Raw genomic sequence first — 15699 nt, 5'->3', positions numbered from 1 at the left:
TTTTAAACTAGTAATTGTGTCCGAAATAATATTGTATATCAATAACTAATTTCACGGGAAAACTCACGACCCCTTAATGATTATTGATACTAACCAGCCTCCCTGAGAGCCTTGGGGACCTGTTAAAATAATCCCATAAAGCACTCATATTACTCACTAGCAGAATACATTTCATTCAGCTATTTAAATTCAATCAACTAGTCAAAAACGAAATACCCCAAAAAAGCAAGACTGGACAAGATTAGATTTTTTTTATTCGTTTTTATTTTTGTGCCACCAGTCAACCTGTTGCCATGTTTAACCAGAGGCTTTCTGTGATTGGCCAGCACTCCCCTCTCCAGTCCAGCACTGTCATGCCTCAGTCAGGGAGCCAGTGCCACTATGTCATCATCGGAGTGAGTCATGAGTGGGCTGTGGGGTGATACAGCATGGACGGAAGTGACATTGAATGAAGTGTGATGTGTCCCAAAGAAAATACAAGAAGTGGCTCTCAATAGTTTGACAGAGGGGTTGATATTGAATGGGATGGACAAATATATATTTCTCAAAGACTAAAATATGAATAACCTATTCCATTTACACTAAACAGTGCTCTGCTATTCTTTCTGTTAAATGGAAGCTTCACTGAAGCAAGTATGCAAGGGGAACAAGGTCACTTGTAAACTCAGTGGCAGAGACTGAAAAGAAAACTAGGAGTTTCAGCCAGTTTAGTTTTAAAACGTTACAATTTAAAAACAAAGGTATAGGGTAAGGTTTCAGAATTGTGTAAAAAGGAAATAAGTGCACGTCTTGAAGCTATTCTCCCATTATAAACAGTTCATATTAACAAAGTAAAGGCAGCTTCGATTTCTTAACCAGACCGTGAAATAGTCATGTTGACCCCTCTTGGACGGGAGTTTCATTGTTGTAGAAATGCTTATGGATGAACAGTAACATTAAAGTGGTAGGTAGATGACAGAAGAGTCTTCACTTTGTTGGCATACAGAGCACAGACCACATAGACAGTACTGCACTGCATATACACTGATACAGAAGAGGCAGCTAGTCCAGAGCCATGTATTTAGAGAGTTGGGCCAACGAGGTTTCTGCATTGATGCATTTACATGACTGTCTAGTAGTAGAACAATATTCTAAAAGTTTGCCTAACTCTAAATATATGGCTCTAGCTAGGCCTATATAGCATAACTGTGACTAGACCCATTGAGAAGCGATGTAGTCTACTGTGAATATGATGATGCCACACTGGAGAGCCAGGCCACTGTAGCCTAGAATATTACCCACATCAGTTAGGCACTTCCTCTGACACACAAAACCCCCGCTGGCTTTGCTTTGCAGTGATCATGGACAACAAAGACATTTCACATCTCAATGTTCAAGAAACAAACAAAACAAACATTCAAAAACATGATATGTCACAGTAAACAGAAATCATGAGAGAAGAGGACTCTCTCCCAACTTTAACTCTTGTCTCCCAGCTAGTAACTCAGAACATTATTATTATTATTATTCCTCCTCCAGGTGAGCCAGCTGGGTCAGATATGTGATATGATAGTGACGCCGCAACGTTCTAGCAGCACTTTTATACAAAAGACATGTAAGTAAGTGAAGAGGATGCCATGTCACCATTGTGACGACCTCCACCCTGACCCTTTAAGCTCCTAATCCTCCTCGTTGTCATTCTCCAACTACTGATCCACCCTGTCCTGTGTAAGCTTAGTCTTACAGTAAAGTGCACTTCCCCCATCTGCTGCTGCTGTTCTGATAATAATGCTTGAAAATAAGCATGAAGATACTAGTCCAGAGGACCCACTGCCCTCTGACAATACAACACAGCATTTAGCCACTGTCAAAATGTTGGCCACTGCTTTCAATTCCTTAAAGCAGAAGAAAACTGTGCATTGAACAGAGTTCAAACATATGCGGGTGGGGTTCTCCTCTTTCCAAAGTTCTACCCAGACAGACCCTGAATGAAGACTTATATGCAGACAGATAACATAAAAGAAATTGTCCATGTAACGAGCAATGACGTTCGAACACAAAAAAACCTTTGTCTTGCAGTCTTCATGTGCAAATTTCCAGCACGCATATCCTCTGAAAAGGGCATGTAGCCTCTAAACTGAGAGCATAGCCACTCCTCAGCATATGTAGGGAGAAGCCGTGTCTATTTATGTGCCTTTTGAGTTAGCCTCAGAGACCAGACCCCAGACCCCACTCTCCCCTCTTCTCATGGCTCACATATACTCCCCTCTTCTCAGGGCTCACACATCCTTCTCTCTCTTCTCAGGGCTCACATATAATCCCCTCTCCCTCTACTGTAGTCCAGCATGCCTCCTGTCCGGGGGGCTACCTGATCCGGCCATCACCTTTGACAGGGCCAAGTTCTGACTTAGGGTCTGGGGCGAGGGAGCTCCAGGTGGACTTGGTACAGGGGCCCAGGGAAGGGCAGGGGCCCGGGGAGGGCAGGGTGGAGCACAGGTCCCCGGTCACCCAGAAGGCCCCCACGGTGCGATCCACCCAGGCTTCCAGGGGCTTGCCCACCAGCTGGGCCCTCTGCTGGGCCTCCTGCAGGGCAGGCTCCTGTGGGGGCAGCTTCAGAACAGATCTCAGCTGCTGGAAGCCCTGCTCCAGGTACAGGTTGCCTGGTGGCCCCGCGTGCAACCAGCTGTCCTCCTCTGGACCAGGTAGGGTGGCAGAGAGAGGAGGAAAGGGAAGGAGAGAGGACTGTTAGGGATCAGTTCGCAACATTCTCATCTGATACATAAATACATACTGAGAGTCTTCCAGTGACTTGAATACGGAGGCTGAATGGCTGCACTTAATCAAACAGAACACCAAAGGGGCAAACCTTGGAACCACTTCACTTCCTGGTAAAAAGTAATGAACTACCTGACCCTCAAACCACCAGGCTCACCTTGGCGTAGTGGCTCTCGTCCTTTGAAGGCCAGGGGCATGACGAGGAAGCGAACCTCGGCCACGCGCTCCCACAGCCTCAGCACCCTGACTGTCCAGGCCCCGGGGCGGAGCGGCCGCTGTAGTAGGGGCTTGTACTGCGTGTACTCTGCGTCCACATCCACACTGATGTCATAAGATGCCGCCACCGTCTGGGCAGGGTCGATCCACACAATGGTGGCAGTGAGGTTGGGCCCCCGAACCCACTTCTGTACCGCCACCGGCTCATCCAGCGGCCCGATCACACTGCCGAAGTTCCGGAGGATTCTCTCCTTGGGGTCCCACTCTGTGCCCACCTGAGGGGGAAACATAAGCACAGACATTTCACATCAATGTGGTAGGGCAGTCTTGCATCCTTGTTGTCCTATTGGTATTCTAACTTGCTCATTTGTATCCGATATCTAGTCTACAGTATGTACTGATATTTCGTCATCAAACTAGGTCCACAAATTTGTTCACCCGTAGTCTCAGCCCTTGTCATATACCACTATCTAAACTGCAACAGCCTTGACTGTACACAATACCCATAGACATATGCATCTCAGGTCCCACCCACCTCCAGGTTCTTGAGCCTCTCAAACTCCCTGAGGTTGTTCTTCAGCTGCATGGTGGCCTGAGGCACAGCCCACACCTCTACCGTTTCCCTGACCCTTGACACCACGTTCTGCACCTCCTGACGGACCAAGTAGCCCTGGAAACGCTCGTCGTAGAAATACAGGTGCACTGACACCGGGTAGCCTATTGGCTCATACCTGCACAAGAGAGGAAGAGATATTTGAATAGACAATATGAGATGGTCAAATAAATTGAGATATTGATGTACACACTAAAAAGATAATTAAACCCAGACTTAAGTTGTCCTTCTTTTGAAGAAATCAATCTATTGAGTCTCAACTAGTCTAAGTAAGTGTGAAATCTTCCACTCTGAATCTACCATTTGGAAGAATTGTAGTATTCAGGGCAGGGCCTCACCTGCAGGTCTCCAGGCTGGTCTGGCTGCTATCCAGGCTCCTGAGGCCCAGGCGGAAGAAGGAAGAGTAGGCCGTCAGGGCCACGTCACTGAGGGAGCCCACCCCGTCCGCCTGCTCAAACAGGCTCTCCCAGTAGGCCTTGATGGCCACTGTCCCTGGGGCGTAGTGTCCATACAGGTGGGTGTCCAGGATGTCTATAGCCTCTTGGTTCACCGTGGACTCAAACTTTCGGGCAAAGAACGTGGGCCGGGTCAGTTGCTGTGGGGGATTGAACACATGAGAATCAATGTTAAATTGTCTGAGGAGGAGTGCAGCAGTTAAGGACACTCAATTTGAACTCATGATAGGTACAACAGTGCCCTCTGCTGGCTGGCTGACCTGTATCCTAACGAGGTCCTGTGGTTTGAAGTCGTTGGGAGAGCAGCCGCACCAGTCCACTATGTGTTTGTACTGGCACTTACAGCCCAGCTTCCTGTTCCAGTTGGTAACACGCAGGTTGTTGTCCACCAGAGAGTCACACATGTGACTGTTCCCCAGCACTGTGTGGAAGAAGGACTGGAACAAAGAGGGATTATATTAATATTTCAACACAGGGATGTGACATTACTGTAAATAGAATTGCAACATTTCACCAACTCCACAGGGATTCCTGAACAATGAAGACAATCCAGACATGTTTCAAAACATAAAATCAATACTTTTGACTCTAGTGTACAACATTCAATATTAAGATATGACCTCAACCAACCCACTTTAACTGGCAGCTAAACTCTGTGACCCCTTCTTCAGTCTAGCACCTCTACTGCCCAGAGAGGCTGTGACTTAAGCAGTCACATTGTCATGTTCACCATTGTCATTTTCCCTGTCCATTACCTCAGCGGGGAGCAGGGCGTAGGTGTAGAACTGTTTCAGGCCCGCCACCAGCTCATCCTGGGAGTTGATGACATACTCGACGAAGCGCCTGGTGAGGGAGAACCAGTCAGAGCCCCCAGACACCTCCAGACCCTCTGGGATGGTCCGCTCACCCAGCCGCCACATGTGGTTGTCACACTCATGGAACAGCCGGTCCAGACCCTGCTTCTTTATGAACCTGGAGGTCATAGGCAGTGTTCGTTTCATCAACTATGACAGAAGACATTCATCAACAACCTATTTTTCCTCCTTATCTGTTTTGTCCAATCATAAATATGCATGCCTTTGCATAATATAATGCAATCTTCTCATTGGTCTTTCAGTTGCGCATTCTGATTGAGCTGATCAGCCTGGCTCTCCCACACACACAGTTACCAGGCGGCCACTTCAGTCTAGAGTTCGAAACTGATAACTAAAACTAGGAAGGATGAAATTACTCAAATTGGTAATTTTAGTAATAGTTAAAGCTATTTTAGTCAAACGACTAAACCTAAAATAGCTGCCAAAATTAACACAGCACAGGGAAGGACAGTGATTAAGAGTTCTAACCCCTACTTTCCCTACTTTATCTAATCCCTACTTTCATTGACAACCTGTTGCCTAACTTCCGCAATAATATCTTAAATAGTTTGTCAGAGAGCTGTCCTTGACTATATGGGAAATAAACATCAAACAGAAGCTTTACATCATAATCATCATTCCTTTCATTTTCCCTTCCAACATCTTAGTCCTGTCCTCCAATATGAAAGCTTAACCATTACATCATACGGAGTGAAGCTAAGCTCGATGAGAAGAGCAGTGGAGGAAAATCTCATCCGATGTGAGCCGTGTCAGACACTAACAGTGAGAGCCAAGTGTGTCAGACAGACTGACGAGGCTGTGAGTCAGAGGTTTCCTAACTAAACTCCCTACCTCGCGTTCTCCCGCCCATGTGACTTGAGGAAGTTCTGGTCTCTGTGCTGTGACAGAAAAGCCACCAGTTCATCGTTGGTCCTGCCAGAAGGCGATAGGCCGAGGAGAAGACAGAAAGAAAGGAGTGAAGGAAAGAAGAGAGGATTAGGTTGGGAATAAAACGCTGACTAGAGCGTGCCGCGAGGAGCAGGGAAGGGGGACGATGACTTTCCATGGGTGGAATTAGCCACTGCCGGCAGGATTTGGGAGGCAGCGGAGGCTCCTCTGTGTGTATTTATTCCCCCCTTTAAACCCTGGGATGGTTCAGGAGGATTGGCCACTGCTCTGGAAGCAGCTCAGAAGGGCCTCAGAAATCCACCCCAGAACTGATTGACAAGAAAGAGGCGATTTAGCAGTCTGTCTCTGTGCATCAGTGACCAAAACAGTCCATGACAGCATGGGCTTTCATCTAGAAGGAACCGTGGCTCTCCTTTATCTTGTAGCTATAGGAGTCAAAGTCACTGCAGGTCAACGGAATCATTTAATCAAAAATCGCAGAGTGAAGTGAAACCAAAAAGCTCCAGCACAGATGAAAAGCTCAGACAGGCACAGATGAAAAACTACAAATCCAGAGCATGTTTCTTCTAAACAGACTGAGGAGGAATACAGTCTTCATCACACATATGTCAATTAACCATCATAAACATTAAACAATAGTTTCAAAGCCCATCATATGACAGTGGTGTTGTGGTCACTGACCTGGTGGGGAAGTCAGTAGCACTGAGGTTGATGAAGAAGTCCCAATTCCAGTCCAGCATGGAGAGCAGGTCCTGCATGCTGCGCAGGTAGGCCTTCAGCAGGCTGGCACCGCCCCAGATGGTCACCATGCGCCAGGGCGTGGCACGCACATTGGGGTACTGCTGGGCGATCTGCTGCACCTCCCGATGCAGGTAGTTGGAACGCTGGGGGGGGGGGGGGGGGGTTAGGAGACAGAACGTTTACATGCACAGTAATAATCTGATATTAAACTGATTATGACAGTTGGCAGATTATGCATTAGTCACGTAAACATCTTACTTATCGGCATAAGGTCAAAATCAAAGTAAGCTTACGCCGATTAAAACACCTGGTTTTCTGATCAATCTTTCAAATTATTAGGACATGTAAACACCTTAAGGTAACAATCTGCCTACTGTTAAAATCAGTTTAATATTGAATTATTAGTGTGTATGTAAACATACTCATTAAATCAAAAACATGCCCGTGCATAGAAATCTCCTGGTATGAAATAGCTGTAGGTTCTTCTGGCAGCAGGACATGAAGAAAGAAGAACTCAGCTAAGAGGCTACTTCCAAACTGTAAAGAAGAGGATTACACATTGAGGGAAAGATGGATGGGGGGACTGCAGCAGGGTAGGTGACAACAGGCCTGAGAGATCAGATTCTTGCATTGAGAAGAGGAGCAGGTAGAAAGTATTGTGACAGGGCCCAGCTCCAGGCTAACACAGGGAGAGAGTGGCCTGCTCTGCTGGTACAGAAACAGAGAGACAGAGACAGAGAGCGAGAGGAGGGCTGCCTGGTGGAAGGACTCCAGAACAGCCTGACCTGCTTTCCATCCTGTCCCATCCCTCAAGGCGCCTGCCTACCCGTCTCAGAGAGAGGAGCGATAAGGTGGTGGACCTTTAGCGTCTAGTGTAGTCTCGATAGTGGGAGCCCATTGACTCCTCATTTATCAGTGCTTTCCCTTCCTTTCTGCAGTGTTAAACTGTTGCTCTATGGCTCTGCAGCTGTGTAGACAGCCACCTCTTAAAGCTCCCACAGTGACCAGACAAACCACTCTATCCTGTCTAATCCTCCAAACACTTCCTTACTTGAGGGTTATTTTAGACTCTACTACACACGAAAAACAGTGACCTCATCAAGCATGCACGAGTCAGCGACACTCTCCAGGTTAGAGCTCCTGCCAGCATATGAGAACCAGAGAAGCAATTCCACATATCATGGCGTCCTCATAAGCTAACAAGGAACGTGCGGAGTACGATAAAGCTTCATCTTAACCCCTTCTGTATCTCCTTTGTGTGATAGTTGCTTGAATTCAACCCTCAACTGAGCCAACCAAACCAGATCATCTCAATGACAAAATACCATTTCCAGCCATAAGAGACTGTATGGTGCATCTAGGGAAGTTCAAACTAAGTCATGTTTTTTTGTGAACGTTTTTTATTGGATGTTGTTATTCAAGATGAAATCCTTGTTGGAGCCATCACAGTAGTGTGTATGTCTGCCAGTAGTTACCTTGTCCACGTGGATGTAGTAGAAGTGGTCTCGATGGTATATGGCTTTGATGAGGCGTTTGAGCTGCCTGATGGCCCGGCCGTGGACCACCAGGACAAAGGCCACCCTGACCGGGTTCTCCACCTTGGACAGGTCATTGTCCAGCTCATCAGCTGTCTGGACCGGGCTGGAAAAACCTGAGAGGAGGACACCATTTTTTAAATGTAACCTTTATTTTAGGCAAGTCAGTTAAGAACAAATTCTTATTTACAATGACGGCCTACACCGGCCAAACCCGGACGACGCTGGGCCAATTGTGCGCCGCCCTATGGGACACCCAATCATGGCCGGTTGTGATATAGCCTGGATACAGCCACAACACAGGATGAGAGAGGATCATGGGAATGAGTCTCTGGATACAGATTCTTTGGATGATACACATGGGACTGATTAACTGTCCAATAATGGAAAATATATAGTCCTCAAACCCCTGTGTTATAGGTGGATGAGGGGTGGTGTGAAAATATGCTATGGGGGGGGGGGGGGGGGGGGGGGTTGAGGACATCTTTTTACATTAAATATTCATGCAAATATTTAGTCTTGGGAGGAACTTCAAGACAAATGAAAAATGTACCAGGGAGAAAAAAATATCCCATAGATGATTAAGAGTCTGCAGTGTGTGGTCTGTCTGAATGTGCAGTTAGTCTCTGATCTCTAGAGGAATGATGGCTAGGTAGGGGTGTGTCTCACCGTGCAGCGGGCAGAACTGAGGCAGTGCCCTTGGCATGAGCTGCCCGGCCTGATGCTGGCACACAATGTTGGCGATCTCCTGCCGGCACTGCCGCGAACCGGCACGGTGCAGGGCCGACAGGGCGTCCTTGCCCATGATGTCACACTTGGGCACAAAGTCGTTGCTGGGGGCTTGGGGTGCCCCCTCCACGCTGCCCGGTTCCCCTGGCATGGCTGGAGGGGGTAGTCTGGCCGCCCCCTCCCCTCCGCCCCGGGTATCAGTGAAGTTACGGCTGCTGGAGGGGTCATGGGAGGGAACGCTATCAACTGCTACCCCCTGGCCCAGGGGCACCTTCACCCTGATGGTGCTCCTCCGGAGGGCGCTGGCGGCCGTGGCCCCCGTCCTCTCCAGCCTGCTGTTCCATCGGGCCCCGCTCCTCCCAGACAAGGCGTTCTGTCTCTCCCAGGCCACCGCCTCTCTTTTGGGGTCCTGGCTGTTGTGGTCAGGTAGCTTAGACCGCCGTGTTTTCCTCTGGGGGGGAGGAAGAGTTAGCCCAGAGAAGATTCTCATTCTTCTTTCCTGTCAATACACTACACAACATACTGGGACCAATGAAATTATTAGGAATAGTGTTTGTGAAATGAGGAGATGATTCACCCTCTAAGAACGAACAAAACAACAAGTCGACAACAGAGCAGGAGCACCAGAGGCGAGATGTGTTTACAGTGTGTTTCTGCTCTGGGTTATTTTTAGCCTCTGCCTTTTGTTGAAGTAATCAGGGAAAGACAGAGTTCAAAAAAGGCACAACATACAGATGGGTAATGAAGGAAGTGATTCACCGCAGTGACCTCAATAAACCTCAGTTAGACCCTGGGCACAGTACAGAGCACACAGCGCATGCATGGACCGTACACATTCAGTCACACCACATGAAATTGGACATATGCTGACATCTACAATGAGAGTCCTTATCAGACCACTAAGGGGAGTGTGTGTATGTGTGTGTGTGTGTGTGTGAGAGAGAGACAGAGAAGTCCTCTGACGTGTAATTAGTGAGGCTTGTAAATGGGCAACGACAGGCAGGCAGGCAGGGGGAGCTGGAGGGTTACCACGCTCTGTGCTGCCCAATAAGATCACTGTCTGCCAGGGGTCAAGTGGCCTTATCAGCAGCCACCCCTGCAGCCCCAGGAGCGCTCAGCGCTGCCCACTTCGGCACCCAGCCCTGAGCCCCTGCCGCTTCAACTGTACAGTGCACAGCAATGGCCCTCCACCATCACTAGGACCAGGACTACCTGGGGAGGAAGGGATGTATGTGTGTGTGTGTGTGTGTGTGTGTGTGTGTGTGTGTGTGTGTGTGTATGGGGTGGCAGGGACACATTCATTCGAAGCAACTCTAGCAAATCACAAAACAAAAAACCATCATGACTCTTCTTGCTCTAAGGGTGTTTCTGGTGGTTAGTGGAGATAAACAGGGGGGGGGGGGGGGGAAACTGCTCACCACACTCTTATTGGAATGCAAAAAATGGGGCCTCAACAAATGGAAGCGTCGAAAGCATCAAACCCCCAGCTGGCAGGAAAATATCACAGCTTATTGGAATTGTACAAAAAAGGCCCCAAAATATGCACCCGGAGCAGGGATAGAAAAACAGGGAGTGGGCCGTGCGTTTCCTGCCCGTCAGACAGCATGGCCCAGAGTTGGCCCTCGCCACACGCCGCTGGCACAGAGACAGACCAGAGCAGACTGTGGGAACAGAGGCTATGACCTGGGACAGACAGCTAGACCAGTGCCAGTCAGCCAGCCAGTAGCCAATCCAAACACAGCTACAGATCACCCAGTGCACCACAAATGGTGTTCCAGTTTAAAACAGAATTTGTCGACAATGATATTACAGCCCATGGAGTCTATTGAAAAGCATCACACAGGGCCAAAAAATAAATTTAAAAAAAGAGTTGAGTTTGGAGAGAAAAGTCCATATTTTAAAAGACTTACTCTACTGGTGGTTCACTGGTTCAAAACTGCTACCAAATTGTAAGTGGACTTATCTGGGCAATGTTATGTTATCATATTGAAGAAAAACACAGCGATTTCAATTCAACTTTTCCCTATTTTTCACACTTTTTAATTAAACGCCCTCATGTCAGAAATGCTTCAACTCTTTTCTTCGTTGTAATTAGTTGAAGCCATATCACTGCCATCACCATGTGAGGAGAGCGTTTTCCAGCACACTCCAGCAGCTCTTTATGAAGCCACTGACTGGGGACGACTGAACTGAGTGTGCGGTTTTCTTTACTTCTTCTCAAGTCTTTTTCTGTGGGGGCTATAATAGGATGCATGTGGTTGTGTTCACACATGCACAGCAAGCAGCCAGCTTCTGATTAGAGCAGATGTGAGTTACATCGAGGCCACTGAGCAGAGAGGGATTCATTCCAATCACTCAGCCCTACATAGGCCCCATAACCACTCACTCAAAAAAGGGAGGGCCACTGCCATTGCGTTACAATTTCTCTTCCCATTTCAGTCATTTAGCAAACACTCTTATCCTGGGGGACTTAGTGAGTTTTTTCCCCATACTGTTCCCCCATGGGAATCGAACCCACAACCATGACGTTTCAAGCGCCATGCTCTACCAACCGAGCCACATGGGAACTGTAAAAATGCCTCCTCCAGCCTCCCAATTACCTCAGTTAACACAAAAGTATGTCAGCAGTAGGTACAGTGAGTGAAAAAAGTATTTGATCCCCTGCTGATTTTGTACGTTTGCCCACTGACAAAGAAATGATCAGTCTATAATTTTAATGGTAGGTTTATTTGAACAGTGAGAGACAGAATAACAAAAAAATCCAGAAAAACACATGTCAAAAATGTTATAAATTGATTTGCATTTTAATGAGGGAAATAAGTATTTGACCCCTCTGCAAAACATGACTTAGTACTTGGTGGCAAAACCCTTGTTGGCAATCACAGAGGTCAGATGTTTCTTGTAGTTGGCCACCAGGTTTGCACACATCTCAGGAGGGATTTTGTCCCACTCCTCTTTGCAGAGCTTCTCCAAGTCATTAAGGTTTCGAGGCTGACGTTTGGCAACTTGAACATTCAGCTCCCTCCCCAGATTTTCTATGTGATTAAGGTCTGGAGACTGGCTTGGCCACTCCAGGACCTTAATGTGCTTCTTCTTGAGCCACTCCTTTGTTGCCTTGGCCGTGTGTTTTGGGTCATTGTCATGCTAGAATACCCATCCATGACCCATTTTCAATGCCCTGACTGAGGGAAGGAGGTTTTCACCCAAGATTTGAAGGTACATGGCCCCGTCCATCGTCCTTTTGATGCGGTGAAGTTGTCCTGTCCCCTTAGCAGAAAAACACCCCCAAAGCATAATGTTTTCACCTCCATGTTTGACGGTGGGGATGATGTTCTTGGGGTCATAGGCAGCATTCCTCTTCCTCCTCCGAACATGGCGAGTTGAGTTGATGCCAAAGAGCTCAATTTTGGTCTCATCTGACCACAACACTTTCACCCAATTGTCCTCTGAATCATTCAGATGTTCATTGGCAAACTTCAGACGGGCATGTATATGTGCTTTCTTGAGCAGGGGGACCTTGCGGGCGCTGCAGGATTTCAGTCCTTCACGGCGTAGTGTGTTACCAATTGTTTTCTTGGTGACTATGGTCCCAGCTGCCTTGAGATCATTGACAAGATCCTCCTGTGTAGTTCTGGGCAGATTCCTCACCGTTCTCATGATCATTGCAACTCCACGAGGTGAGATCTTGCATGGAGCCCCAGGCCGAGGGAGATTGACAGTTCTTTTGTGTTTCTTCCATTTGCGAAAAATCGCACCAACTGTTGTCACCTTCTCACCAAGCTGCTTGGCGATGGTCTTGTAGCCCATTCCAGCCTTGTGTAGGTCTACAATCTTGTCCCTGACATCCTTGGAGAGCTCTTTGGTCTTGGCCATGGTGGAGAGTTTGGAATCTGATTGATTGATTGCTTCTGTGGACAGGTTTCTTTTATACAGGTAACAAGCTGAGATTAGGAGCACTCCCTTTAAGAGTGTGCTCCTAATCTAAGCTCGTTACCTGTATAAAAGACACCTGGGAGCCAGAAATCTTTCTGATTGAGAGGGGGTCAAATACTTATTTCCCTCATTAAAATGCAAATCAATTTATACCATTTTTGACATGTTTTTCTGGATTTTTTTGTTGTTATTCTGTCTCTCACTGTTCAAATAAATCAATTATAGACGGATCATTTCTTTGTCAGTGGGCAAACGTACAAAATCAGCAGGGGATCAAATACTTTTTTCCCCTCACTGTATAAGGTTCAAAATGATGTTGCACCATTGGGCGGTGGGGGCGTATACATGTGCCTTTGTTTAGGCTGGCTGACTCAGGACTGAAGTGATAGCAAGAGCTGGATGCATCCTCATGGAATGAACATGGAAAGTAACATGATTTAAAGCAATCTACTAGAGGTCACAATGGGAACACCCTGCTCTCAGAGGGATCTCATGTCATGTCACATTTCCTGTTTACACTGTGTCCGAAAGGGAAATGCATTCATTGCATCTTGGCTGTTATTGATTCAGACAGATTATGTAATGTTCCTACTGGTCCAAGTAATAACATCTTCTTGATTGCGAGAAAGTACGTAACATACAACCACAATAAGCAGAGGATGGCTAATAGTGGGTTTGCTCCATGAAATAACAGATTTAAACCATCACCAGTGAAACACAGAGTCCAGACACAGAGTCCCAGAGCAAACCTACCCACGCTATGCACAGTACCTCTTCTGGGGCCCTCCTTAGATGCTTCCTCTCACTCCAGGTATGCACAGCTCAGTGAGACAGCTCTGTGTGACCACCCGAGCCACGGGCTGTTCACCACGCTACCATCCAGCGCGAGGTCAGTACAGGTGCATCAAAGCTGGGACCGAGAGACTGAAAAACAGCTTCTATCTCAAGGCCATCAGACTGTTAAATAGCAATCACTAGCCGGTTACCACCCGGTTATTCAAACCTGCACCTAAGAGGCTGCTGCCCTGTATACATAGACATGGAATCAGTGGTCACTTTAATAATGGACCACTAGTCACTTTAATAAATGTTTACATACTGTTTTACTCATTTCAAATGTATATATTGTATTCTAGTCAATGCCACGCCAACATTGCTCGTCCTAATATGTATATATTTCTTAATTCCATTCTTTTACTTTTAGACGTGTGTATTGTTGTGAATTGTTAGATACTACTGCACTGTTGGAGCTAGGAACACAAGCATTTCACTACACCCGCAATAACATCTGCTAAATGTTTATGTGACCAATAACTTGATTTGATCAGTCTGGAGGGTTACGCACACACGCAACACAAGTCACGTCATGAAAGGCAGAGCGGGACTTCAGACTCTTTCAGCACACATTCCTGAAGCGGAGTCTGTATCAATGCCTCAAACGATAACTAAATGCAAGCCCCCGGGGCAAAATCTGTTGACAACTCACAATGACTTTATTTGAATAAGAAATGGGACGTTCTTGGCCACTGCCTCTAGGGTAGTGTTCCAGGTGTGCATGTGAGATTGGAGAGCCAAGAATCCCATGGATAAGTATGTTACAGGTCGGTTCAGACGCTCTACTTCAATGTACTTTAGAAAATATAGACCAAACTGGCTAATTGTGTTGTTTACCTAGAAATAGTTCATGTGTAGTTTTATACTTGGAAAAAATACAAGTAAATGACTATGCTTATATCAAAACCAATAAATTGTGAATCAAACTATGAGAGTAAATGACTACGGTATGCAATGGATCATGAGCCAACTCAGATAACTTTGTCCAAGGATGATAAGGAAAGATGAGCCAGAGGGAAGCACGACCGCTCAGTCCATACGCTCGGTCCATGTCATAAATGTACATTATACTGGCTAGTCTTGACACCTACTTTGAATAACCACCGAATCTATTAATCCAGTTGGCAAGCCCGATAATCAACTTCGCCATGTATTTCCGTTCTCTTCATCACTACACGACAGTCACACAATACTAATTGAAGTGACAGTCGCAGAACAAATCAACATTCATCCAAGGACATGCCAAGTCACAACAGAATGAAATGAGAGCCTAAACAATGCGACCTGTTTTTAAATATTTGCTTGCTAGCTGGTTGACAGATTACAGTTTACAACACAATGACCTAATACACAAGTTCTTATGAGTACACTCAGGAAACGTCTAACCTGAATTCTGGAGACAGGTTGGCCAAAGAAGTGGTTCATCTAGCGAATTGGTTTAAATGTGCAATTCTAACTATAATAAGCGGAATAAGCTTACTATGAACTAGCTTTGGTTAACTACATTATCTTTACTGTAGTTAGCTACAGAGTACTAGAGACAGCTAGCTAACGTTTACGTTAGCATAGTACTGTAAGCTAGCTTGCTAACTACCGCTACCAGCTTTACAGAGACCAAATATTATTTTAACCAGCTAAACAAAGTCAAATGAAGCTTTCTTACCTCCGCCTCGCCCTCTTCGAGACTTCTCAGACTCCATACTACTAGCCCTTGAATCAGAAGAATCGTTAACGCGGCGGCAATCGCTAGTTTGTATCGTCGGAGGAGCTTCTGCACTCTGACGCTGGCCACCATTTTTCCAATGCTAGTTTACATGAGCGTTTGCTAGGGGAGGAGAGAAGCAAATCTGAGCAACGCGCACGCAACGTCATAGACTTGCATTTCCTCAGGTTAGAAGTTGTAGGCAGGCTACTGATTGCACATAATTCGGAGTTTAAGTCTTATACAATACGTTTGATTATGATTTAAAAGCATTGGGGTTTTTTGTTTTCAAGAATGTTAAAGGTTTACAGCTATAGAAAATGTGTCATTTATGATGAACATAATCAGAGACCCTGTGTGAAACAGAACACATACAGTTAAAGCCTATCATCATTAGTAATAACATTGCATTGAATGTATTTAA

General features: G+C 46.4%; 1 protein-coding gene across 2 annotated transcripts; it reads right to left on the bottom strand.

Moving 5' to 3' along the window:
• Positions 1-244: 244 nt before the first annotated feature.
• xylt2 (xylosyltransferase II) lies at positions 245-15404 on the bottom strand. 2 transcript variants are annotated; one of them, XM_029766226.1, is made up of 11 exons: positions 15237-15404; positions 8747-9257; positions 8018-8193; positions 6483-6685; positions 5745-5825; positions 4794-5010; positions 4299-4475; positions 3922-4178; positions 3506-3701; positions 2912-3245; positions 245-2672 (listed from the first exon to the last, which is right to left on the bottom strand). In XM_029766226.1, exons 1-11 carry the CDS (start codon positions 15366-15368, stop codon positions 2344-2346), a joined length of 2613 nt encoding a protein of 870 aa, XP_029622086.1. In that variant the 5' UTR covers positions 15369-15404; the 3' UTR covers positions 245-2343. The 2 variants fall into 2 exon arrangements, with proteins under 2 accessions (XP_029622086.1, XP_029622093.1); XM_029766233.1 differs by lacking the exon at positions 5745-5825.
• Positions 15405-15699: the final 295 nt, after the last annotated feature.

Source organism: Salmo trutta, chromosome 1 (genome assembly GCF_901001165.1).
Source record: "Salmo trutta chromosome 1, fSalTru1.1, whole genome shotgun sequence".
Taxonomy (NCBI): domain Eukaryota; kingdom Metazoa; phylum Chordata; class Actinopteri; order Salmoniformes; family Salmonidae; genus Salmo; species Salmo trutta.
This window is presented reverse-complemented; position numbering and strand designations above follow the sequence as displayed.